General features: G+C 40.1%; 1 protein-coding gene across 1 annotated transcript; it reads right to left on the bottom strand.

Annotated features, from left to right (window-relative positions):
* Positions 1 to 1380: 1380 nt before the first annotated feature.
* Positions 1381 to 25813, bottom strand: LOC307254705 (desmoglein-2.1-like). Its single transcript, XM_080033184.1, has 14 exons — positions 25695 to 25813; positions 18519 to 18644; positions 17298 to 17453; positions 17003 to 17144; positions 13744 to 13904; positions 12642 to 12776; positions 12366 to 12551; positions 9562 to 10019; positions 9337 to 9479; positions 7998 to 8219; positions 6473 to 6703; positions 5828 to 5955; positions 5419 to 5658; positions 1381 to 3670 (listed from the first exon to the last, which is right to left on the bottom strand). The coding sequence occupies exons 1-14, from the start codon at positions 25737 to 25739 to the stop codon at positions 2579 to 2581; spliced, it is 3465 nt and encodes a 1154-aa protein (XP_079889310.1). The 5' UTR covers positions 25740 to 25813; the 3' UTR covers positions 1381 to 2578.
* Between the last annotated feature and the right edge of the window lie 576 nt (positions 25814 to 26389).

The following is a 26389-nucleotide window of genomic DNA, read 5'->3' on the forward strand; positions in this document are numbered from 1 at the left end:
ACTGGACAACGAAGCAAAAAGCGGTGTTAAGAGTATGTCCGTACCCGTAGTGAAAAAGTGCAATTAGTTGACAAGTTAGAAAAATTTAATATTTTCAGTTTGCATAATCCGTTTGAAATTGATACACATTTTTTGAGCGTTCAAGATCCAGTCCCCGTTCAAGTGTAGGTCATTTCATGCAAGAGAAACGATAATAGTCAGATATCACCTCAACATGAAGGGAAACTTCCTTCAATTTTTCCGTAGCTGGCTGTCAGTGGCCAGGTAAGGTTTGCAGGTAAGTTACTGTTAATTCAAACGGAACATGTCCTACAGCGTAATTTCACATTAAAATCATTTAACTGGCAAAACGACTAAACGTCAAGTCAATTCTGACTTTTATTTTGAAGCAGAAACCGAAACCTAGCTTTTCCTAGCTCAGCTGCGCGACCTTCACTAGTAGTCTTCCGTGTTGTGACTGGGACTTCGCGGAAAAAGAACAGTAAAGAAAACCTGTCATTTGCAAAAGCCTTACTTATAACTCTGCGCGCACACCAAAACCTCCTTGAGTGTTAGTGGCAGCCGGCAGTCATTTATTTTCACTTTATTTTTCGCTACGAAGGGCGACTGAAGCCTCGGCTGCAGCAGCGCCATGGCAACCACCTGGCACCCACCGGCAGTCCGGCACACAAACGTATAGTGTGTCCACTCCACACACAGTCCGAAATAAGCCGTGGATGAAAGACTCCCAAAACATTTAGGCCTACAGCAACCAGTTTGTAGAAAACGTACTTTGTAAATATTACTGTGATGTCACAGTAAAAGACATCACAGTAATATTTACAAAGTAAGTTTTTTTTTAACCCTATATTTCTCTTTCTGTGATGTCACGAGAAAGAGAAATATAGGGTTAAAAAAAACACTCTTTCTGCCTTTTCTCAGGCTAGGATGAACCGATTTCAATTTTTTCCGCACATTTATACTACATAGGATCTCAGAATTCAATACACCTTCATATTCAAACCGGTGAAGTAGGCCTTTAATACTTATTTGTTTTGTATAGCCTATGTTGTTTTATGGTTTGGTTTTTAAATAAAAAAAGAAGTTCCAATTATGTTTGGGTATGCTGTTCTAGGGATGAGGGGTGGGGGTCTACATTGTGGGTTATTTGCACTGAATTGCAAATTATGATATGTTTGAAGAAATACACTGAATTACAAGGGTGTAGAGAAGGGGTGTGATAAGAGCATTAACATGAGAAAAAATTATTGGACAAAAATAAATCAAGGGACATTCAGGCTAGAATAGATGCGATTAATCGCGAGTTAACTATGACATTGATGCGATTAATCGCGATTAAATATTTTAATCGTTTGATAACACTAATTTTATTAGATAGATTTTTTTATTGATACAAAAACACTCAAAATACAGCAAATGTTAAAACAATACAAATAGTGTCATGAATATGTTTATGAAATATTTGTTCGATGCTGCCTGGAACTTTTCTAAAAGATGGATGTAATTTTGCATAATAAAGTGTGATGTAAAATAAAGAAAGAGTAGTGTTGACGTGGATGAATAAAACTATTGATCAATAACCAACTGAAAATGAAGAAAAAAACATACTTTTCATCTCTTTAATATGACGTGTTAGGTTAAGGAATTGTTTTTCAATCAGTCTCTCTTAGTGCTGATGACTACAAGGGTGGAGTGATACTATTCAGTGTGCTCAGGATGAAAACCGGTTCAGCAGGAAACTGTACTGCAAACCTGTAGCAGCAGCATTCTCTCACACACACACACACACACACACACACAGTAAAGAAGGACATAGCTGCCAATAGTATTTACCATCTACAATGACTCCTACAACCAGAGGAAATGGACTGCCCAAAGTTATAATTCACTTTTGATCATTATTAATAAACAATACAATTTCCCCTCAGCGATGAATCAAGTATCTATCGCTACCTACTATCTATCACACCTCCACTAATGGGAGGATTCCACTGACCCAGAGTGAAGTATTTGGTTACATTACAGAGATCAGATAACAAGAGAGGGACAAGGATACCTGTGTTTTTTTGACAGCTGATATAAACTCCAAGACAATCTGGTTTTCAGATTTATTTTGTGTTGGTGCAATTGCAAAACAACAAGGCAGATAGCTTTTGACTTTGTGAGAAATAGGAAAATAGGAGAAAGGACAACAACAAAAAACATGAAGATGTAGCCTACTCATTGTATACTGAACATGATTTTGTCTGTACATACTGTGTCACTGCACAGTGCTGTAAAAAATAAAATAAAAAAGCACATGTATGTAAAACATGTTAAAACAAATGTGGAAAGGGAGCCGTCTGAGTTAGCCATGATGCAGTCCTATGTAACCAAAGACAGGTTTGAATGGATTGACAAAACATTTTTTTTTGAGAATTGTATTATATTATATCAAATATAAAGTGGGGAGTATAGAGAACCTTGCGTCTTTCCATTCGCTGTCTTGCATAAATTGAGTCCCAAAAGCTTCCCATCACCAGTTGGACCCAGCCAGAGTCTTATTGGCGTTACTAAAAAGGTCCTGATAATAACTCGATCAGTGTATTTCTCTTGTCTCCTGCACCACCACCTTGCGGTAAGAGGGGGTTGTGTTCACTGTAGTGGTAGATGAACCCACCACTCTACTCTGAGAGCCACTTGCTGTGCTTCCATTGCTGTAGAGGACTCTTTGAGCACCAAAGACTTCACTCTTCTGGGACAGACCTTCTGTCTGCTGGAGCAGCTGTCCTCCACTGCTTGCTGACCCTCCGACCACCAGGACTCTCTGAGACCCTGAAAGCCCTCCTGATTGTAGAGTTCCCCCCTGCATGAAGCAGGTCTGGCTCCCATTCAGCACTCTCATTGACCCTGAAGGGACTTTGCCCTCCACGACCATCATGGCTTGAGAGCCTGAGGGGTTGCCAGTGTGGATCAGATTGGAACCACCACTTGTGACCCCACTCCTCTCCACCAGCACCATGCCGGGGCCCTGGGCATGTCCACTGGACATCACTGTCTGCCCCTGGATGACCATGCCTTGGGCAGGTCCAGTGTGGGCGCTGTTAAACAGTACCATGCCCTGTAGGTTGGCGGATGGTGCCTCAGCTACCAGCATGGTGTTCTGAACCTGTGGCTGGACTAAGTACTGCATCGGCTGCATCATGGGGGTGGTGGTATAGTAGACGGGCTGCTGCTGCTGTAGCAGGAGCATCTGGCCTTGATTTGCCATCCCTTTCTCGACTGTAGTTATCCCTTCCCTCACAGTGGCTGTGCTTTCCTTCACAATCTGAGAACGCTCAGATGTATCACTGACCACAGTCTGCCCAGTTTCTTGGACAGTCGGTTGCAGCTTGGGTGAAGGGGGCTGAGGTTTGGTTATCATTGAACTTGATACTGAGCTTTGAGTGCTGATTGAGGCACTGGGCAGAGGAGGGAACACTTGTTTGACTTCAGTTGTGATCTTCTTGCCTCCACAGACTTCAGCTAGGGTCTTGAACTTTGGCCCAAGGTCATCAAGGAACTGCAGGCCATTGTCAGACTCCAGGAGGCTACAGCAGCCCACTGAACCAGCAGAGGAGCCCTGGCCCTCGTAATCATAAACCAAAAGACCGTCCTTTAGTCCAAGGTTCTCATTTCCACTCATGACTTTCTGTGAAAAGACAAACAGGAAATCATTACCAAGGTTACCGTTTTTGTCTTTAATTGGCTTTCACTATGCAGGCCATGTTTTAATTCAACTGTAAAATGACCTGTTCTTAAAAGCTTTTTAAGTCTGTGTTCAAACCGGTATGCCATTAACATAGACTGAGTTTGTTAGGTTTTTGTGATTCTTTAAAATAGGTTTCAAAAGAGTACAAACTTATCGATTGCTTTGATTGACTTTATAATAGGTCCATGGTACGCTCCCAGAAAGATAGCCAGTCACAACTTATGGTCACAACACTCCCCTGCCATGTGTTTGTATAATTTAATTAACAGCGTGGGCTGCCGCTAGCTTAAAACCCATTGATGACTATGGCAATCTAGGATGCATGTCCTTAATGCCTGAGGGTTTTCTGAAAAAATAGTACGAATTGTCAAGTCTACCAAAACCTTAATATCTAAGCCTGTGTAACACATAGAAACATGAAATAAAATACATTTAAAAGTTAAGGTTCACAGGTTTTATTTAAACATGCTCCCTTAGCGCTTACAAACCAACAAATATTTCAAAAAATCGTCAAAATTAGATGAATTAGAAAATTATTAAATATTGTTAATAAATAGATGCAATGTGTTGTGTGATTTTCGTCAGTAGTCTATAGTAGACCTTGATTCTGCGCAACAAACGCCACTAACTGTTCTGTCGCCGACACAGCCGGCGTATTTTTTTTTATTATTTTGTTTTATTTTTTTATTTTTTATTTTTTTGATTGACGTGATTTTCGGCAAACCACACAACTTTTGGGTGGTCACGTGGTCTTAAAAAAATCAACAAAACCCACCTCATGTGTATTTGAACCAATGACAGTGCATTCTATGCTGGGAAGGCCATGAAAATTAGATAAAGTAACAATGCTGTGCGACGCAGCATCAGGCAGGAGATACAATGTGGCATCGAGCAGCAGCCGTCATCAATGGGTTAACTTAGCCTTCTTGAGGTGGATGCTGTTCTGCATTTATCACCGTCTCAGTGAGTGTGAGAGAGTGACAGACAGGCAGTGAGTGCCCCTGCACAGACACAGAGAGGTCTGCCATGCTTGGGTGCGAGGACCAATAGCGAAAATCCGTCATAAACAAAAGCGTAAAGTACCGTTATGCTGTACTGATAACGTTGGAGTTTATCAATACTACGGCCTTTCAAAATGTTGCCCCGTGCTCAGCACTACTTAGCACCGGGTTTCCGTAGGCTACCCATCCCCTAAGCCTGTGTGTGTGTGTAAATGTCCCTTTTCAGTCACTTATTTCACTTTCTGCTCCTACATTCGCATACTAGACCTCTTCTCACAACAGACAATGTGCCGTGTGAATGTTATGTTAAATTAATATGCAGGTCTTTGGAACAAAAAAAGTTCGGGAGCCCTGCTATAATGTTTCATGTATTTCACTATAAATAGGCTACATTAAATCTTAATAGTTAACCGGTTAATAACCGTTAATTATTGTGGTTAAGTAAGTAAGTAAGTAAGTAAGTAAGTAAGCAAGCTTTATTTATATAAACCGGTTAACCGGTTAAAGAAAAAATTCTATGGCCATCCCTAATTGACAGTTTAAGAAAACAGGGTTTTTTTAACTGGGAAATAAATATTACCTTTACCAGCTATTCATTTTTAATTTTTTTATTCTGTTTGATTTTTCTCTGGACATTTGAAAAAAAATAAAAAATTCTGCAATATGTTAAAGAAATTGTTTATTTACCTGAGCGTAGTACTCTTTAAGGAAGTGATCTGGAAGAGCCATGCCGTCATATATTCCTCCACCCACTCCTGATTCTTTGGCCCCCAACTCCCAGCGACCACCTTGATTCATATCCCATTCTTCTCTAAAGTGGCCACTGATCCCATCCGTAATAGTGAAACCTGGCATGGGAGCCATTCCTGAAACTGAATTAGCTGTACCCACTGCCACCTGTGTCGGAATGCTCAGAAGCGGCACCTCCTACAAAAGGTCAATGATAATAATGTTAGAACAGAGTCGACAGTTATTCTGCTGGGTCAAATATCACTTCATGCAGCGTTCAAGCAGACATATTCTCTAAAGCGACCAGTCTGTATGACAACATTTCTGTCCTCAACAGTGATGGTCATGTGTTTCGCGTTGGAGTTACCGTGTTCTCTCCCTGTCCCTCGGTGCGGTAGTTAATTAGGTGTGACTTGGTGTCAAAAGGCATCTCAGTAAAGCCCCCTGGTAGACCCCCACTCCCACAATGGCAGAAGAGCAGCAACAAAGGAATGACTGTTAAAACAAGAACAACCTTTTAGTCCAACTTAGTGGCTTTGTAAGGGTGATTGGACCTGCTGGAAAGACTCACAGGCACATCTAAAAGAAATCAGATCTCAGAGTTAACCTTAAACTGGGACTGTTAGAGACTATGATCTGATTATTTTCCAATCACAACACTGGTTCCCTGTGGCTTAACATTTGAAAGTTTACATTTAAATCAAATCAACCTAAAACTTAGCTTGGCGAAATGCTTCTAACTGTGGATGATGGGATTCTTAATCACACTGTTTTGTTATAAAGTTCCAAGAGTCATGTTAATTTCAATACCAAGATTTGATAACAAGTTTTTGAGTTTTTAATTTATTTATTTAATTGATGCTAATATACTCATTAATATATTATGTTATAGGTAAGAACTTTAGATTTGAAGCCGATTCAGTTTTCAGATCACACAATCTGCATGTTTTTGGACTGTTGAAAAAACACTGGATGTTGTTTTGATCACACACCCTCAGCAGAATATACTCACGCAGCAAGAGTAGCAGACCCAGCAATAGCAGTCCGATGCATGCAGGTCCTAACTCTGTTCCTTTGCTGGTCCCACGGTTTCCACACACCACTCCATCTTCACAAGTACAAACTTGGACTTGCACTTTCTGTGGTTCTGGACAGGCCTCTCCCTGCTGGTCTGTCACCCGAAATTCCACCTCATAAAAGCCTGGCCACATGGTCCCCTGGGCCCTCAGGATAGCTGCAGTGTCTACAGGCAAACAAGATGTTAATAAATGAATAGGCTTCATTGTCAGGTTTATGGTATTCTGGATTGAAGACTAAAGCCTAAATCTGGCCTTTCCATGTTGTAGTTCAATAACACGGTTCTAGTAGTCCTAGTCTTGGATGTAGTTTTAAGGTTATGACCTATTATCTGCAAAACCTAAAGTATCTGTTGTAGAAGACAGTGTAGTGTGTTCCCTTAATGCAGCAATTACATGTTGTGTACTCAACATGACGGCGCGCAGCAGTGCAGCGGCTTCTCAGTTAACGGCAACCAGCGTACTAACTCTACTAACTTTTCCCACTAACATGGGAAATGATGTGCTGAAGTACAGTTCATCTGCTGATGATTCCCAACACAAGGATTAGATCGTAGCTGACGGAAAGGAGGAAGTGGTGTTTACAGAGACAGAAGTGGGGTTGTGGTGCCGACATGTCTGAAGACATCTTCCATCATCCCGTGTCCTAAAACTCAGCTGTGAGATGTTTGAATGACTATCGTCTAGTGGCTCTCACTCTGACAGTCATGAAATGCTTTGAGCATTCTGTCTGGTCATGGCCTGCATAAAAGACACCATCAACATAAACGTGGATCCTTATCAGAATGCCTATGGGGTGTGTACTAAGCCCTCTTCTGTACATGTTACTTATAATACAGTTGTTGGCGATTCCCTCGACAAATACAGACACTATGTAGATTCCACAATGAATGATTTAAAAAAATATATGTATGTATACTTTCCCGGTTTCACTGTCCGTATCGGTGAAGTAATCCTTTAAAGGCAGCTTCTTTCTAGAGGCTGTGAGACTCAAGAACTATGCGCCTCTCTGACTGACTGCCTGACCCATCTGCCTCGCTGCTGCTAATGCTGCTGCTCTGCTTTATAAACTATGTTTTGAACATGTAGACTAAAGTATGTTTTAGTTCATGGTGCATTTTTTATTAATACAGTATATATGTTTTAGATATAATCTCAGGTATTAAATTATTCTAGTTAGTAATGTATTTATTCTTACTGTCACTTTTAATTCTGTCACTACGGTACGCTGCTGAACCTGAGTCACAAGTTTCATTCCATTCATGTGCTTACATGTATTGAATGACAATAAATGAACCTTGAACCTTGAGAATGTTGAGAAGTTTCAATTTGGCAACCAAAAAAAGACTATCTGAGGCAGACACCAGTTCATGTAGAAACAGAGCTATCTCAACCTTCTATCAAGTACATTTTTCTATCTATGTACTATAACATTTAAATAATCAGAAGGTTTCTGCTCACCATTGAGATGCTCCACCTGCCATTTGCCCGAAGTGCCCTCTGGGACGATGGTGAAGTCAAAAGGAGGTCCGTTAGGGAATAGATCCTTATCAACAGCGTTCACAATGACAGAATCCTCCATGATACACATAGTCTGGATGTTACTGGTCAGAGTGGGGCATTCGTCATTAAAATCTTCCACCTGGATAGCAACGGTGCCTGTGGCTGTTTTACCGGGCATGTCTGTATTGGAAAACAGATCAGATCATTATTTTTCATAGACAACTACTGTTGATGGACAACAGGTGTGACGCGCACAGAGCCTGAAGCTGAAACCCTCGTTCAACATAGGAGGTTGATAACTGCCTTCGTAGTACAGGTCAGCTCTGAGCGAGGGTTTGTGTTATCTTGAACCAGATCAGGAAAAGAGAGACAGGCTCTGTTGAGTTTGCTTCGAAGTATACCCCTCAGGTTCAAGATAAGGCAATTCATATCCTTTCTTTATTTGTGTAAACTTGACAGCTTGGTGCAGTATGTATTCATTCAACAGCCAGTATAATGTTTTTACAGATGTTAGTGGTAGCTAACATGCAACTTTACATACATGTTTCTGTTACTCAGATCTTAAAACTTGTTTTTAGTCTTTACATTGGGCAAATGATTTAACCCCCAGGGGAGGCACCATTTTGCCTTGCCTTCCTATATCCACTTCTCATCTTGTACACAAGATACTGAGAGCAAACAACTGGATATCCACAACATTTGTTGACATGTCTAGTTTGATATACACATCTGCATTTTGGAGCGGTAACACTTTACATTAAGGGTAACTGTTCATTAATGCTAACATAATGCTATTAACGGTGAGTAAATGTTTATTAAGTATTAACTAACTGTTAATGCTTGGTTATTAACAGTAAGTTCATGTTTGGTTAGGCATTAACTATGCCAAGTTAACTCATTTGTATTGTTAAAGGTGAACTAAGCGATTTATTTATGTTAATATAAGTGTTAAATCGCTCTTTATTCATACAGTGATCACTTATATAGTGTGCGCATTTCATAAAGCCGATCCCTCAGTCACTCGCTCTGCATGTAATCGTCATTAACCACGTCATTAATGTGGTGAAGTGGGGACGAGGGAGGGGACCGCTAACTGCAGTCACTGACAGGAAGTTAGCTAAACTGACCATTCCGCTTACTGAACCTTGAAGTATCAAGCATTTCCTAAGCATCTATTAATTGTAACCTAATGATGAGTTAATGTTTAGTATTGACTAAGCATTAACTAACAGTAAAATAAATGTACCCTTATTGAAAAGTGTTACCTTTGGAGCAGTCACAAAGTGGAAGATAGTACCTTCTGAAATGCACAGTACTTTGGCCTCATATGTTCCATTGACCAGGTATAGAGATTCTCTGTCAGGCATCTTATTCAGTCTGATCTCAGCAGTGTCTGGGTCGATGGTTAGCCAGTTGTCAGGGTCCCAACCTTTGACATATCTGCAGCAGGAATAAGCTGTGTCACTTCTTATGAGTGTAGGAAATGAGGCTTTCATGTTTATGTGTTTGTGTATCCACTGACCTGACATTCTTAGCTTCTTTCCTTGTGTCTTTATCCTTTGCAGGGTAGCGGGCAATAACATCCTTCATGTTGAAGGTGCCTCCTTCTGAGATGGGTATAGCTTTGGTTTTAGGTTCAAATCCCGGTCCCTCAATCTGGTTCTTTACATTGATTTTGATTGGATAGGATTTCAATTGAGTCCCTCCTTGCCATGAAGACCCTCCAGACCAACTTCCAGCACCACTGGCACCACTGGCACCACTTGCTCCCCCTCCTCCTCCTCCCCCCCCTGACCCTCCTCCTCCTCCTCCCCCTGACCCTCCTCCTCCTCCCCCCCCTGACCCTCCTCCTGCTCCACTGCTGCCCCCTCCGATACCTATACTACCTCCAGAACTTGCTCCAGATCCATCAAATAATGGAGCTTTGTTTCTGACAGATAGTCCTAGGTCAAGGTCCTTCACGTCCTCATAATCAACAGCCTGTGAAATGGAACACACAATGAACACATACAAAATGTAAAAGACAGTGCAGGTTAACCCACCACACACATTCTAGTGAGGTAGAAGGGATAATTGAGAGGAATTGTTTTCAGTTGACTCTATAATACATTTTTTAATGAAAATGGTGCAGTCAACTTTTTAAAATTGCATTTTCAATTGATATTTAAATTACATTATTATTCATTATTTATTCATTAGTGATTGTTTTAAGATATTTTTGTAAATCCTCTTTTAGTTCTGACTTAACTGGTGGAATAATATTTCATTCGTAAATTATTTTAATACAGTCATATGAAAAAGTTTGGGAACCCCTCTCAGCCGGCATTATAATTGACTCTGCTTTCACACAAAAAAGATAAAAGTGGTATGTCTTTAATTTACCAGGAACAGCTAAGTACTGGGATGTTTTCCAAACAAAGATTTTTTGAAAAGCAGTATTTAGTTTTATGAAATTAAATAAAATGTGAAAAACTGGCTGTGCAAAAATATGGGAACCCTTGTGGTCTTGCTGATTTTAATGCATGTAACAGCATGTAAAACTGAGGACTTTAAACAAAACATTGGTTGGATTATGTTGTTAAGCCTTGAACCTCATATAAAGGTCTGTTTAATCATGATAAAAGGTAGTTTAGGTGCCTAAATGCAAGTTCTACTTCTCTTTGACTCTCTGCAGAAGTGAGACAGAATGGGATCATCAAAACAGCTCCCAAAAGATCTTAAAAACAAAGATTATTCATTGTCATGGTTTAGGGGAAGGCTACAAGAAGCTTTCCCAAAGGTTTCAATTGTCAATTTCTACTGTAAGGAACGTTGTCAGGGAATGGAAGGACACAGGCACAGTTGCAGTTAAACCCAGGTCTAGCAGACCAAGAAAAGTACAAGAGCGGCATATGCGGCGGATTGTGAGAATGGTTGCACACAACCCAAAGATCACCTCCAAAGACCTGCAAGAACATCTGGCTGCAGATTGTGTATCTGTACATGGTTCTACAATTCAGTGCAATTTGCACCAAAACATCTGTATGGCCGGGTGATGAGAAGGAAGCCCTTTCTGCGCCCACGCCACAGATACAGTTGCATGGAGTATGCAAAAGCTCATTTAGACAAGCCAGCTTCATATTGGAAGAAAATGCTTTGGACTGATGAGACAAAAATTAAGTTATTTGGTCTTTATAAAAAGCAGATGTTTTGGTGCAAATTGCGCTGAATTGTTGAACGATGTACAGATACACAATCTGCAGCCAGATGTTCTTGCAGGTCTTTGGAGGTGATCTGTGGGTTGTGTGCAACCATTCTCACAATCCTCCACCTATACCGCTCCTGTTTTTTTCTTGGTCTGCCATGCCTGGGTTTAGCTGCCACTATGCCTGTGTCCTTCCATTTCCTGACAACGTTCCCTACAGTCGAAATTGACAATTGAAACCTTTGGGAAAGCTTCTTGCAGCCTTCCCCTAAACCATGACAATGAACAATCTTTGTTTTTCAGATCTTTTGGGAGCTGTTTTGATGATCCCATTCTGTCTCACTTCAGCAGAGAGTCAAAGAGAAGTGCAACTTGCATTTAGGCACCTAAAATAAATTTTCTCATGATTAAACAGACATTTCTATGAGGTTCAAGGCTTAACAACATAATCCAACCAACTTTGTGTTTAAAGTCATCAGTTTTACATGCTGTTACAGGCATTAAAATCAACAAAACCACAAGGGTTCCTATATTTTTGCACAGCCAGTTTTTCACATTTTATTTTATTTCATACAACCAAATACTGCTTTTCAAAAAATCTTTGTTTGGAAAACATCCCAGTACTTAGCTGTTCCTGGTAAATTAAAGACATACCACTTTTATATTTTTTTTGTGAAAGCAGAGTCAATTATAATGCCGGCTGAGAGGGGTTCCCAAACTTTTTCATATGACTGTATATATATTTTTTCCCATTACAATATCAAATAATGAATTACTTATCAGTGTTAATATATGAATAAATATAAATGCATGAAAGACTATTTTATCTGTAAAAGTAGTTATTAATGAATAAAATGCTTTATTAATTATGTGACTCTTGTGGTCCTCCATAGACCATCACCGCTTTTTTTCAATGAAAACCTGACCTTTTTTTCTCAGTGTTGGACCAAAAACCAACCTAAAAAAAGTCTAGTCATGTTTACACCTACACCTTTTCATGATGTGTGAGAGGATGCATGATGTGTGAGTATACAGCATGATAAATATTGCAAAATTCCTCCATCAAAAGACTTGGAGATCAACACTGACAATTCTTCTCAATTCAAAGGGCAGAAACACTGCTGTATTGCTGTCAGCAGTACCTTGTCAAGCATTAGGATGCCCTCATTGGTTATTGGGTCAGTTTTAATGCTGAAGTATCCAGCTTCATTGCCTTTCACAATGTCATACACAGCTTCCCAGTTTTCTGTGTTCTTTACGTCCAGGTCCTCTGCTTTGATTCTCATCACCTCCACACCCTGTGTGTTCTCCTCAATGCTGCCTTCATACTGCAAGTCAAACACAGAATCAGATCAAAGTAACAAGGTTCATTTCTTCAACATGTAATGTTGTGAGAGTTGTGTGAGAAAGAAAACTACCTCCTCTCTTTCCAGAGTGGGAAGGTTGTCATTGACATCCCTGACATTAATAGTGACAGTGCTTGTTGCACTGCGTCCGCCTGGGTTGCCATTTAAGTCTTGAGCTTGCACTGTCAGAATGTACTGATCTGCCGCCTGAAATAAGAAACAAAAAAAACATTAGAAAATCATAAATACAATTTTAAGTCTATAAAAAGACGATGACTTACCAACTATGATTACATTTTTTTTTATTGGTGCATCTTGGATAATTAAGAGCAACAACTGTCATGTACAGCATTACTGTATAAGATTCACATTCATTCAGTGTATGTGAATCCGGGCTGTCCATGGACACCCATAGATCTCGCAGGCAGTCAGGACTTGTATGCTGAATGTTCAGTCAAATTATCAAATTCAAATGATCTAATACACATAGCTACAGAAAAAACAGTACTGTATTATACTATGTAAACTATGTGAGACATACACATTTTCAGTGCTTGAAATAATACAATGTTGTAGATGACACAACATCCTGTGGGATACTGAACTCTCCACTTCTCTTTAATGCAGCAGAGGCTATATTAAGTGTAATGTTCTAGTTCATTATTATAAATATCTACACCGGCAAATGTTCTTTACTTATTTGAGTCCATTCCTCCCCACTAGATGATACATTAAGGGAAGGTAATCATGGACTGCTCTTGTTTGGCAGTTGGGAAACAGCAGCATTACCCTTACAAGCCTTTATGAATATTGTAAGCAATATGTATTGCCAGTGGTACACTGACAGTGTGTTTAGACAGCGGCAGACAGTGGCGTCTTTAGAGATACACTATTTTGTGTTTGTAGAATTAGCAATAGTTAAAGTCATGAGGGCGAGAATAGAAAATAAGTTATTTGAGACAGGGGAAGGACTCCGACCTGTTGTCAACAGAATGTGATGAAGCTAATGGAGTAAACCTTTCAGTTATCTGTCTGGACAATAAATGACCATTTACTCATCTCTTTTTAGCGCACGCATTTACCATGATTTTATCCAAGGAAAAGGTTTTCATTTATAAAGTATACATATTAAATATATTTAAAAGAAAAACAACAATGTTGCTGTTGTCCATACCTCTCTGTCCAGGGAAAGCTTTTTGACAGTGATGGTCCCATCATTGCTAATGGAGAACATGTCATGGGATGGATTCTGATCTACTATAGTGTAGGCCATTTGAGAGTTTTCATTGCCTGGTTCATCTGCATCAGTTGCAGTTATTTTCATAACCAGAGTGCCTATAAACAACAGTGTTAAATGAAACCATCATTAAACAGGATAGTTTATGTAGGTATACCTTACTATCTTCAGTCTGATGTACTCTAACAGCCAATTGGATGCATTGCATTTCACACATAAGCCAAGGAACAGACTATCTTGGATCACAAAACAGTTTAACATTAATGTTGAGACTGTTCCTGCGTTCCGAATCGCATACACTTTCTTTTTTCTATTCTACGTAATACATCCGACGATAAAAAGAATCTAGTTAGGATGCAGCAGGCATACTATTGGGACATACTTTTACTTGTTTATTTCATCATAACATTGCGCCTTGATTTTGCCTCTTGCTTTTATATCCATCGCATCACCATTTGTTATCATATGGAGGCTCCGTTGATGTGACGTCACTGTGGTGGATTAGAATAGACTATATTCACCAGGGTTGCTGAGCAGATAGTCTTAAAGGCCTACTTCACCGGTTTGAATATGAAGGTGTATTGAATTCTGAGATCCTATGTAGTATAAATGTGCAAAACATTTTTAAATTGGTTCATCCTAGCCTGAGAAAAGGCAGAAAGAGTTTTTTTTTTAACCCTATATTAATCTTACTGTGACATCACAGTAAGATAAATATAGGGTTAAAAAAAAATGACTTTGTAAATATTACTGTGATGTCACAGTAGGAGAAATCACAGTAATATTTACAAAGTAAGTTTTTTTTTTTAACCCTATATTTATCTTACTGTGATGTCACAGTAAGATTAATATAGGGTTAAAAAAAACACTCTTTCTGCCTTTTCTCAGGCTAGGATGAACCAATTTCAATTTTTTTTGCACATTTATACTACATAGGATCTCAGAATTCAATACACCTTCATATTCAAACCGGTGAAGTAGGCCTTTAAAGGTTAGGGGTCACTGGTAAGAGACGAAAACACCCATGAATGGACATGTGTTTGACTTGTTGTGGGGATGATAGCCTGTCTATTTGTAGATATTAACACACCTGATACACCCCACACACAGATATAAACGAGTCCTGTAACTTTAAAGAGAGTGCCATGCGGCATCTCAGCCTGCTGCTTCAACGCTCCACGAAATCCTCTGTAAATGTCCTGATGGAATCTCTTCTGAAATAAACCTGAAACTGATGAACTGTCCAGTCTGCCGCCTCTGTCTTTGTCAAGCCATGGGGGAATTCGGTACCACATCACTTTAAGGTGCGCACTGGATTAAGGGTCAGAATCACCCAAATAGGATGCTGTTTTCAACACTAAAAATCTTGGCCGGATGTAGCAGACATCCAGGTCTTTCTAACCATCCTAAATCTGGCCACAAGAATCGGGAAAAACGAAATCTTTTTTCTACCATACTAAATAGTAGAAAGCATGCGATTCGGAACGGAGGGTGTATCTTGGTTTATCCAGTGGTTGAAAATCTAAGTGTTGTAACAGTTTACCAGAGGTGCTAGCTGCTATGTAATATCAATTCAAGTTTTCTATTAAGATACATACATGCTGTATAAACCATTAAAAAAAATATATATCTTATGCGGATGCAGGCAGAGTAAAAAGCTGTAAGGGTGCACTTTTTTTAATACACGTTTGCGTGTATAAAAGGTTTTGCAAACTGAATTTCAATAAAACGTGGAAACAATAACACTTATGGTTTGCAGTGAGGACCGAGTTGAAAATAACACCTGAGGTCCATTTAGTTATTTTGCCTTAATGAATATGCAACGTCGAGGGTTTCTTCCTGAGTGCGCAAAATATGGGAGAAGAAAATCTAAACAGGTTAATTAAGCACCTGCACTGTGATTTACAAAGCCTGAAAATAATTGTAGTTGTTGTGATTTAAATCTGATCATTTGAGGTGTAGTAGGTGCTTAACGGCACAGCATTGCATTCAGACAAGGTGGTGAGGAGGAGAGTAGAGAACGCGTTTTTTGTTTTATGTATTTTGATAGAATTGACAGAAACAAAAAATAATCCAGACATATCGCTCAATCCAGCAATGCAATTTGGAGCTTTGAGTTAAAGACTGATGTGTAGCTGAAGGAGTCAAACAACCCCTGACATTTCCTCTCATCCGGGTCGTACCAGCGCACTGGGTGCACTGTAACTATTTCTGCTGCCGTCTCCCACAGCAGTTTCGAAGGTGTTGCCTACTGTCCCCAGTCCTTTATGGTATGTCATGCAGGATCAGGATCGGGATGCACAGAATGAAGCCAAGCGGGGCTTTTATGCAGTTGCTGTATTCACAAAAGTAATAGGAGCGATTGACTGTACTTGTATGCAACCTTTTTTATTTGCAGAGGCTTTTATTTGAGCTATATTTAATTTTATTCTCTTCCAATAACACCTCTAATTTCATGGCATTACATTTATCTTTGTGCTTGCGGTCACTCTGCTATCCCTCCCAATGTGGAACCAGTAACACAATGATCATGTTTGCCCTCTCAGGAAGGATACAAGATCTTTAATGTACATGCTGTTCTAATGTGCAGCGCGCTGTTTATTATTAATATAACGGCCCGTCATCAGACACATGTAGCCTACCGGATGGTTTTATACATCAATCGCTCCATCAATTTATCCAAGTCAGAACTTTTTGTATAGGCAGAGATCGTTATTTTAAGTGTCTTACTGTCTTTATAAAGTGTCTTGTAAAACGTTTTCTTATCGCTGGACCGCAGAGTCCCGCTGTGTGTTGTTTTGGGTTTTAAAAATTCAAAACTGCAAAAGTAACTTTTGTCATGAAATTACGTTTAACAGCAATTAAGGGAAACCAATACAGTAGATAATTAAAAACATAGTTTACATACTGTTTATAATAAATGTTTGGTCTGCAACTCAATTTTTACTATTTCTACATCATTTTGGGGGGCAATGTCTTTCCACACACACACACACACACACACACACACACACACACACACACACACACACACACACACACACACACAGGCTGATAGTGATCCCAATCAGCTTACAGGAAATAAGTAACACAATAGATAATCCTTTTTATACAAAAACAATTCATAGTGCAATCATTATTTGCTATAACAGGATAGACATTGGTCAGAGATGTACACTAGAGCAGAAACACTAACCTGCACCACTGAGCTCATACACCTCCCCGGGCTTGATGACTCCAAATACTGGAGCGTTGTCGTTCTGATCTTTAACCTTGATTCGTATTTCAATTTTTTTCTCGGCATGACTGCCATCCGTGTGTGTAGCAACACCTGACAGCTGGAACAGAACATACAAATGTCTTTATCATCACTCTTAGTAAATACATTTATAAACATATACAGTGTGTGTCAATAATGAGTGTGATTTGAGTGTTTTAAAATGCGTAAAAAGACCAAGAGAATAGAATACAATCTGTCATACATCACTCACATTGTACATATGGATAGACTCCCTGTCAAGCTTTTGGGTCACACGAATAAGTCCGGTCTTGCGGTCGACAACGAACACATTGAAGGGATCCTGATCTGCACCAATGCCTTCTAGAGAGTAGTCAATAGAATGACTACTTTCATAATCTGATCGAATCTGAAACACAGAACAGAAGACGTGTTCAATTAATTGCACAAGATTAAATAAATAAATAAATAAAAATGTACAGCAGAAACACAATTTGACAGTACATCACACATGCTGGTGTGTGGTAAGATATCCTCCACTGTTAGGATGCTGAACATGTTTCACTGCCCCCCTCTGGTGAGTGAAGGTGGGTTTGTTTTATTTATTATTTATAAGTGACACATACTACTGAAGCTTGGTGAAGCTCATACAGGTGTTGTATCTTTGAGCACATGTTACTCCATGGAGTGCAGAGGGACCTACGTATATGTTTAGATCTATTTATTCAATGTATGCAACACAATGTCCTGTAGTGTGTTTGTAACTTTTTTATCTTGGCCTTCGAAGGCAAACGTGTTCTTGGTGCTGCAATACACTCTAAACTGACCCTGCGTTCCGAATCGCATCCTTTGTACTATTTAGTATGGTAGAAAAAAGATTTAGGATCTCCCGATTCTTGTGGCCAGATTTAGGACTGTTAGAAGTACCCGGATGTCCTACTACATCCGGCCAAGAATGTTAGTGTTGATAACAGCATCCAATTTGGGCCATTCTTTTTAAATTTTTTATATGCTTTTTATTGATAGTGTAGAGACAGAGTTGAAATGGGGCAGAGAGGGGAGTGACGTGCAGAAAGCGACCGCGGGCTGGAATCGAACCCGGGTCCACCGCTGGCCGAGGCCCATGGGGGGGACGCCCTACCAACTGAGCTAAGGGCGCCCCCTTATTTGGGCGATTCTGACCCACAATCCGTTGTGCACGTGAAGTGATGTCACATTGACGAAGCCTCCATATGAAAACAAACGGGGATGCGGCGGATATAAAAGCAAGAGGCAAGATCAAGGCGCAATGTTATGATGAAATAAACAAGTAAAAGTATGTCCCAATTGTAGCGTACTGCATCCTAACTAGATTCTTTTTATTGCCAGATGTAGTATGTAGAATAGAGAAAAGAAAGAGTATGCAATTCGGAATGCAATACTTCCAGTAACTTCAGCGTGATTTTTTGGGGGGTTATTTTCCAAAATGACTCACCTTGGCAACGGATACTTCTTGAGTGTAGTCCACATTTTCCTCCAGTGTCTTAGGAGGGACAATCCATTCCCTTCTTTTTCTTACAAGGTTGTCTCCAGGGTTCGCCTTCACCACATGGTTAAACAGCTAGATGAGTGAGAGGCAGCAATAAAACATTTAATTATTTCCTCTTATATCATTGGATCTATAATCCATTTGTCACTCTGCCATGTTTTGTTTTTGTATGCCTACAACACAATGGATGGATGGTGGATGGATTCATTGATTAATGCCCAAGTGTGAAACTGGACAACAATCCAGTTCCCCACTATGCAACATTTTGTTAAAAATAAAATTATAGAGTCTCACAAAAGTAATCAGACTCAATTTCCCTTCTGCCTCACTAGAATGTGTGGTGGTGTTTACCTGCACGGTCCTCGGAGGAGGGAGAGGACACCACTTTCCAGTTAGACATACAGTACAGTATATGTCAGTGTGTTAGCCACTGAGCTAACCAAAGCTAACCCCAGTCAAGGAAGTGGAGAGGCTTCTGCTCTGTGTTCTGGGCCTCGTGAAGTAGCAGGGAAGAGCTTAGACCTGAGGGGTATACTACAAAGCTTCACTCAAGAGGAAGAGTTTGTCAGTCTGAATTATCACAGAACAGCAGAAAACAGAGAGCCGAAAAAAACTCTTACTGCAAATAAGGAGAGAGTGGAATGTTGTCAGAAAATTGGGCTACTGAATTGATTAATTTATTTTACAGATCGTTCTCGCAGTGCGTAACGTGACATTATAAAGCAATTAAAGGTTGAACTCGGATTTAAACAGTACACCATTTAGCCTAGTTGATAATCCTACACTTAAGAATCTGATTCAAGTCTGACACTGTCCCCTAATGAATAGCATAGCAGCCTATGTGGAAAATCACGTTAGTTTTGGGCCACATCAAAATTAAAACAATTTTGATTTTGATTTAGGCTAATAGCCCTTTATTTGCATCTTATAAATACCATTAAAATAAATAGCCTAGATACAAAACCTGTAGGCTAGTCTGTATTTTCCGGACAAATATGAATCTACTGTGAGAAGCTTAACCTGCGAGTCTGCAGCGATGTCCGAACTGTGACAGCTGTCACCTGTCACGTAACTGTAATCGCTACTTATGAAAAGAAAGAAGCCTACAGTGAAATAATGTTGCAACCTGTGATTTTATAGAACGCTTCATTAGAGCCAGTGTGTGTAGATCACCAGGTAAAATCATTTGAGGTGAGAGCATAGAGTGGCGCTGCATACAGTAGGTCTAGGCTATTTTACATTTTCTGCATCAATAACTGTATGCATGTGGCAAAAAGCCGCAGCGCGATGTTACAGTTCACTCTAATGTAAGCCTTATGTCACGGCTTCGTTTTGTTCATTAACTTACTGATCAATAAGTTTACTGATTTAACTAGTTTACTCAGTGAGAAGTATCGCTCAGACAATATAGTCAGGTCCGCGCCTCCGCGGGATTTCAAAATGTGTAGTTTCCTTAAAGGGCAGCGCTCTAAGAGCCGAATTTAAACTCAAACTCTGGAACAAAAACTGGTCTGGGCAGGTTAGCCGTGCAGCCTCTGTTACCACGGTGATCTAGCCAGGTAGAAAGAGAGCCACCTTTCGTGATACTGAAAACTCTGGCTTTAGACCGCTTTAGACTCAACAGACCTCGCTCAGCCCTTAATCTCGCTTTGTAGTATACCCCCCAGAGTCTTCTGTTTACAAAACAATACCAACAAATGTTACTATGTAAAATACAGCCAGAGAGAGGAGGACTGTGCAGATAAACACACCACCACATATTCTAGTGGGGCAGAAGTGATCATTGAGAGGGATTATTTTTGTGTGACTCTATAATTTATTTTTTCATTGAAATGTTGCACAGTCTGCCTTTAAAAATAAAAATACCAAGATAAACAATGGTCCACTTCAATAGTTAAATGATAATAAAATAAAATGACAGAAGATATAAAAGAGAATTAAATGAACAATGCGTAAGATAGCTTGGCATCCTGTCAGTGTGCAATATTGCCTCAAAATAATAACAATATGAATATACAGTAACTACAGCAGCATCAAATCAGCAGTCCTGATAAAAAGTTCTAGATGCTGCAAAGGAACAAAAGACCGCCAACATCTTTCTGTTGAACATCTAGGTCAGGGGTGGCCAACCCGCGGCTCGCGAGCCGCATGCGGCTCTTTGCCCAGCTTCGTGCGGCTCTTCAGTTCATATCAAATTATGTGATAATATTTTTTTTTTTTTTTTTTTTTTTATACTTTTTTTTTTTGTGTGGGCCTATGTGTGTGCATGTTCGCAAACGTTTCATGCGGCTCTTACGTTCGTTTTACATGTTGTCTATTATTTCATGTTTTATTTTATTAATGTGTAGGCCCTATGTGTATGCCTGTTCGCAAATGTTTAATTGAGGACGCAACATAACGTTCGCAAACGTTTGGTGCGGACGCAACATAAAACTGCCCGCTCAGCTTGGAGGGAGGTTTTCCGTGAGTAAACTATTTGTGTCAAGTTCGCTCCGAAACAGAGTGGGAGAGTTCATATTTTTTGTTGAACGTTATGCCAAGCCATTCTGCCTTATATGCCAGGTGTCATTTGCGCATTTCAAGGCTTCAAATCTTCAGCGCCACTTCAGCTCTCTCCATGCTAAAAGTAAGTCCCACAAAGCAACATGCATAGTAAGAGAAAAACGCTATTTTAAATTGTTACATTTTTGTTTGTGGACTTGGTTGAACTGAGAGTTTGTGTGTGAGGCAGTGCACACAATGTTCATTGTTGAAAATGACTGCCCTGTCGTCTTTAGTCCAGTCCTGTCATTATCACAGGGGCGGCCTTAACGATCTGGGGGCCCGTTTCAAGTCCTAGTGTGGGGCCCTTTTTTTTTTTTTTTTTTTAATTTTTTTTTTATTAATAAATAATGCTGGTGCATGCATGTGCAAGCTCCCCGCGAAAATAAAAAAGCCCCCCCCCCCCCTGAAATCTTACTGGCCACTCCAGTGCCCCCCCCCCCCCCAGTTCAAATGTTATTTTTTATTTTCATTTTATTTTTTTGATTACATTTTTTTCCTGATATGTATCCTAGTTCAGAGATGATATGTATTATTTTTTCTTTATTAACTTTTTTTGATAGGTAGTTGCCAAGTTCATCACACAAACACTCCAATCCACTGATATGAGATCAGTTTGCAATTTTCAATTACTAAATTAATGGTAGGACTGTGGCCACTAAAACTGGTCTCTGGTCAGCAAAGGTCTTGAAAACAGCATAAGTGTGCTTGTGACATGCGTGCCACCCATGCACATGTATAGGCACGTGTCCCCGCAGATTTTTGAAATCTGAATAAAAAAATTTAAGTTTGTAGTTAGCAAGTGTAACATGTTCTTAGCAAGGGCAGACTTTCATAAATAAAGGTTTATTTTTTTAGCAAGATATTTGGTCAAAAGCTAGTGGTCATCCGTCCCTCTGTCCAGTTGTTAGGCATCTGGCTGCTAGCAAGTTATGTTGTCTTGCTAATTTTACTATTCATCTGAGCTGAAATAAATATTGACTTTTTCCTTTATTATCTTCGCGAGAATGCACCAGAATGCTTAGATTACATGTTAAAAACACAAAAAAATCTTCTGGGGGGGATGCCCCCAGACACCCCTTCAGGGGTTTAGTTTTCTGACAAACATTACAATGGATACTAACATGATTTGGGCATTTGGGATTATAAATCATCTTTGAATTGGTTGTACAGCATATCACATGCTATTCATTCAGGTGTGCGATGGCCATCCCACTCTAACTCTGTGGCCCACCTTTGCCACTGTGTGTACCCGTGTGTACGATGTGGCTCTTTGCAGTAACACAGTAAAATATGTGGCTCTTTGTCTCTGACTGGTTGGCCACCCCTGATCTAGGTAATAGGAGCCGTTCACTCCTGCTACTTCTAACTGAAGTGCTGCGCAGGAGGTGGTTATCACGTGACAGGGCAGCATTAAGTTCCCTGCTCTGTGTTTACCTCCAGAGAACTGGGGCTCATACCATGATGGATAAATGATGATTTACACAGCAAAGTTGCAAAAATGTTCTTTTTTTTTTACGTTTCGACCGTTTGTTTACATGACAACTGCAATTTGGGGGAGTAAAAACTAAAACTTTTCAAACCAGGTTCCAGCGTGAAATCTTTTGAATAGGCATCTCCAGCATCGCCGTGTAAACTAGCAAAGATGGTCCCCGTGGAAACAATTACATCACAGCTTCTCTTCACACATGCATATTTGCAGTAAAATAGCCATGCATTAATTAAAAGACAACATAAACCAATTAGCGGACTACAGAGCTGTGTTTGTGTTGTTATCCCTGATAAGTTTATGAGCACTCATTACTGTTTACTTTGATCAGCGGAGACAGATTATAGACATGAGCCAAATTGCACCTGAAGGGCAATCTACTACAAAGTTTAACCGCCAACTACTGGCCTGGCTGCATACTACAGCGATGTAGGTCCCTAAAATACAGTCATCTTAAGTCAAAAGGAGGTAAAGGAAAAACGTTCCTGTTTTTAAGCTAGACTGTTGTCTAGTCGAACACTTCTTTAAAAGGGAGTCTCCTCTTTCTTATTACAGCGAAGCTGAGGGAGCCTTACCCCGGAATTCCACTGGCTGCGGGTGCGGTGTCCAACGGTTTTGCTCCGTGCGCTCACGTCCGGCAATACCCACCGGCTCCGTTTTCAAAGCAGGCACGGCCAGCTCCGCTGAACAGCTGGAGTCGCGAGACCGAGGAGTTCCCGCGGTAATAAAAGTGACGGGCGATCGCTCTTGATAATATGATTCTCCTATATGGTATTTACACAACAACGAACGCACGGAAGGTTATTATTCCCATCCGAACGAGTAAAAGAACAGTGGACATGCTTGTATGTGTCTCTGTTTTGAGATTGTTACCTGCAGTGAACACCGAGTGTCTTATTTTGAAAATTAACCGGAGGTTTTATTGTTTTGTCGGCGCTTGTGTTCCTGTCTATCTCGATGTGTTCTGTGCTAAATTGATGCGGTGAGCTCAGGCATCCGGCAGAAATAGAAGCACTGCGTGGTTGCGTTCCGAATCGCATACTTTCTACTATATAGTATGTAGAAAAAAGATTTAGGATGTCCCGATTCTTGTGGCCAGATTTAGGATGGTTAGAATACCCGGATGGTCTACTTCATGCGGCCAAGATTGTTAGTGTTGAAAAGTGCATCCTATTTGGGCGATTCTGACCCACAATCCAGTGCGCACGTGAAGTGACGTAACATCGACGAAGCCTATAGGTCCATGTTATGAAAACAAACGGGGATGCGACGGATATAAAAGCAAGAGGCAAGATCAAGGCGCAATGTTATGATGAAATAAGAGAGAAAAGTATGTCCCAATAGTATGTCTACTGCATCCTAACTAGATTCTTTTTATCGTCGAATGTAGTATGTAGAATAGAAAAAAGAAAGAGTATGCGATTCGGAACGCAACCTATATTTCACTGGAGAGCTGGAGCAGCAGCGGAGCAGAGAGACGGCGCAGCGGCCGTGGTGGAAACTCACCCACTGACTGCTCTTAATTCTATTTTTGTTTCTGCCGTGCTGGAGCGGAGAAGGACCGGAGATGCAGCCGGTGGAATTCGGCCTTCAGGCCCCAACAGTTGGCTGCTAAGACCACAGCTATGTAAAACATTATAATATCTTGTTGCACACATTGAGGGATCTAAGCTTCCTCATACAGTAGAGTCTGCTCTGTCCCTTCCTGTAGGGAAGCAGCTTCCATGTTACATTTCCAGTCCAGTCTGTTGTCTAGGTCAAGCAGGTATCTTTAGCCCTCCAGCAATAAAGTAGAGGGAGATGAGCAGATCTCATCTAGTGCTGCTTATGCAAAGTTCACTTTGGCTGAAACAGACCATTTTCTTGCTGCTTAGTGGAAGAATACAAGTGTTATCCCAACCTGATAGTCAGCCAATAGAATGAGAGGAATTGCAAGCATGAACTGCTAGAACCAGCTTGAATTAAGATAACATTAAGGCCTTTGTGTTGTGTTTTCTTTTCAGAGGAATGGCCCACACCCCCTTAGGAGATTGACATCAAGCCTCATATTCAGTCAACTATCACCAGGCAGGTGCATAACTTTTATGGGAAACTGACTGAGCAAAAAGAACATGCACAGGGTGTTAATCCATTGAAGACATACAGTATATACAGACAGCAGTGTCTGTATATACAGCAGTATATACTGAAAGGACACAGCAGCAGTGTCCTTTCTTTCACAATCAAATTAGTTTGTGTGGATCTGAATGAAGTCCAATACTTATACACTGAAGAACAGAAAACATCTAGATATTGATGTATGGTAAAAAAAAAAAAAAAGCATCACTCTTGGTCGGTAAGTCAGTCTATCTCGCTTAATTAATCAAAACACCTTGAGCAACCATACTACACCTATATACCTGGTCTGGTATCTCAACTCTGGCCACATAATATATTAGTTATGAATTGGTATTACCCATAGAATTGGCATATTGTGCTTGGAGATCGTTTTCTAAACAAACAAGCAAAAAAACTTGACATTTTCTGTCAAGTAGCCTATTCAACATCAAAAAGTATGAGTAGGCTACAATAACAAGGAATTTGACTCAGGTTTACCACTGATGCTCCGGGCATGTGTTTTTTTCTTTTTTCCTTTCAAGGTTATAATACATTATTTACTACTTTGGTTTTTAAGATGCTTACCCGTTTCATAATGCATTTCTATGATTCATTCTGGATTCATTGAACTCTTGTAAGCAAGCTCACAGGTTATGATAAGGGCATGTCAGAGCCCACATCCGCGTAACCATGGTAGCCAGGTATTTGAACATGGTTAGGTAAACACACCTTAACAGCTATCTGAAGAATATTGTTGGCCTTCGACTTTGTTTTGCCTTAGAACAGAGTGGATTTTTTGTTTGTGTGTGGTTTTTTTCCCCACAGTTTCGGCCAGGTAAAAGGCGGTTATGTAGTTTTACTGCTTATGTTTCCATTTATAACTATAAACACTAGTTTGAAGACAATTCAGCAATAGAAACTGAATTGATTGTCAGTTTCTAAAAATGTATTTCAGTCTGTAACAGAAGGAAAACCAAAACACATGAAGTACTCACCGCAACCAGTAACAACACAAACAGGGGCGAAGAGACCCGAATCATGACTGGACTAAAGTCCCTCTGTCCGTCTCAGGTGAATAGATAGAGTTCCAATGACACTGAGTAGAGTTCCTGAGCGACTGTGAGCTGATGGAGAGGAGGAGGAGGCTTATGAAAGGAGAGAGAACACACCCTGAGGGGGAGGGGAGAGATAGAGGGGGGAGTTTGTCCACTCCATATATAGTATATAAATAAACTACTCTGACAGTTGAATGAGATAGCAGCCTAGTATCTGCAGTGCATTTTATGGACCAGGGGACATATTATGCTAAATTTCGATTTTAAATGTGTATTTCCAAGGTCTACTAGAAAAGGTTTTCATGGTTTTTATTTTATTTATTTCAATGTTTATTTGACAAGGACAATACATACAACATTGCCACAAACAATGGGAAAATGTGATGCATATAAGACGTCTAGCTTCAGCTAATTTATTGTTCAAATAACCCGTTAGTTTTCTACCATTGCCCATTTCTTCATGGCCTTTTCCAGCCTTTTCTGGTCTTAGTGGAGGTCCTGGGAGAGTTTTGTATGCGCTTCTTTTAGCGGAGAATATCTCAACTGTTATAGACTAATATGACCCCAGTGTCCTGAAAATGACTACAACAGGTTACACTAGTATCATATTACGTGGTGAATGGGACTTATTTTTT

This window comes from Ammodytes marinus (genome assembly GCF_949987685.1).
Source record: "Ammodytes marinus genome assembly, chromosome: 8".
Lineage (NCBI taxonomy): Eukaryota > Metazoa > Chordata > Actinopteri > Uranoscopiformes > Ammodytidae > Ammodytes > Ammodytes marinus.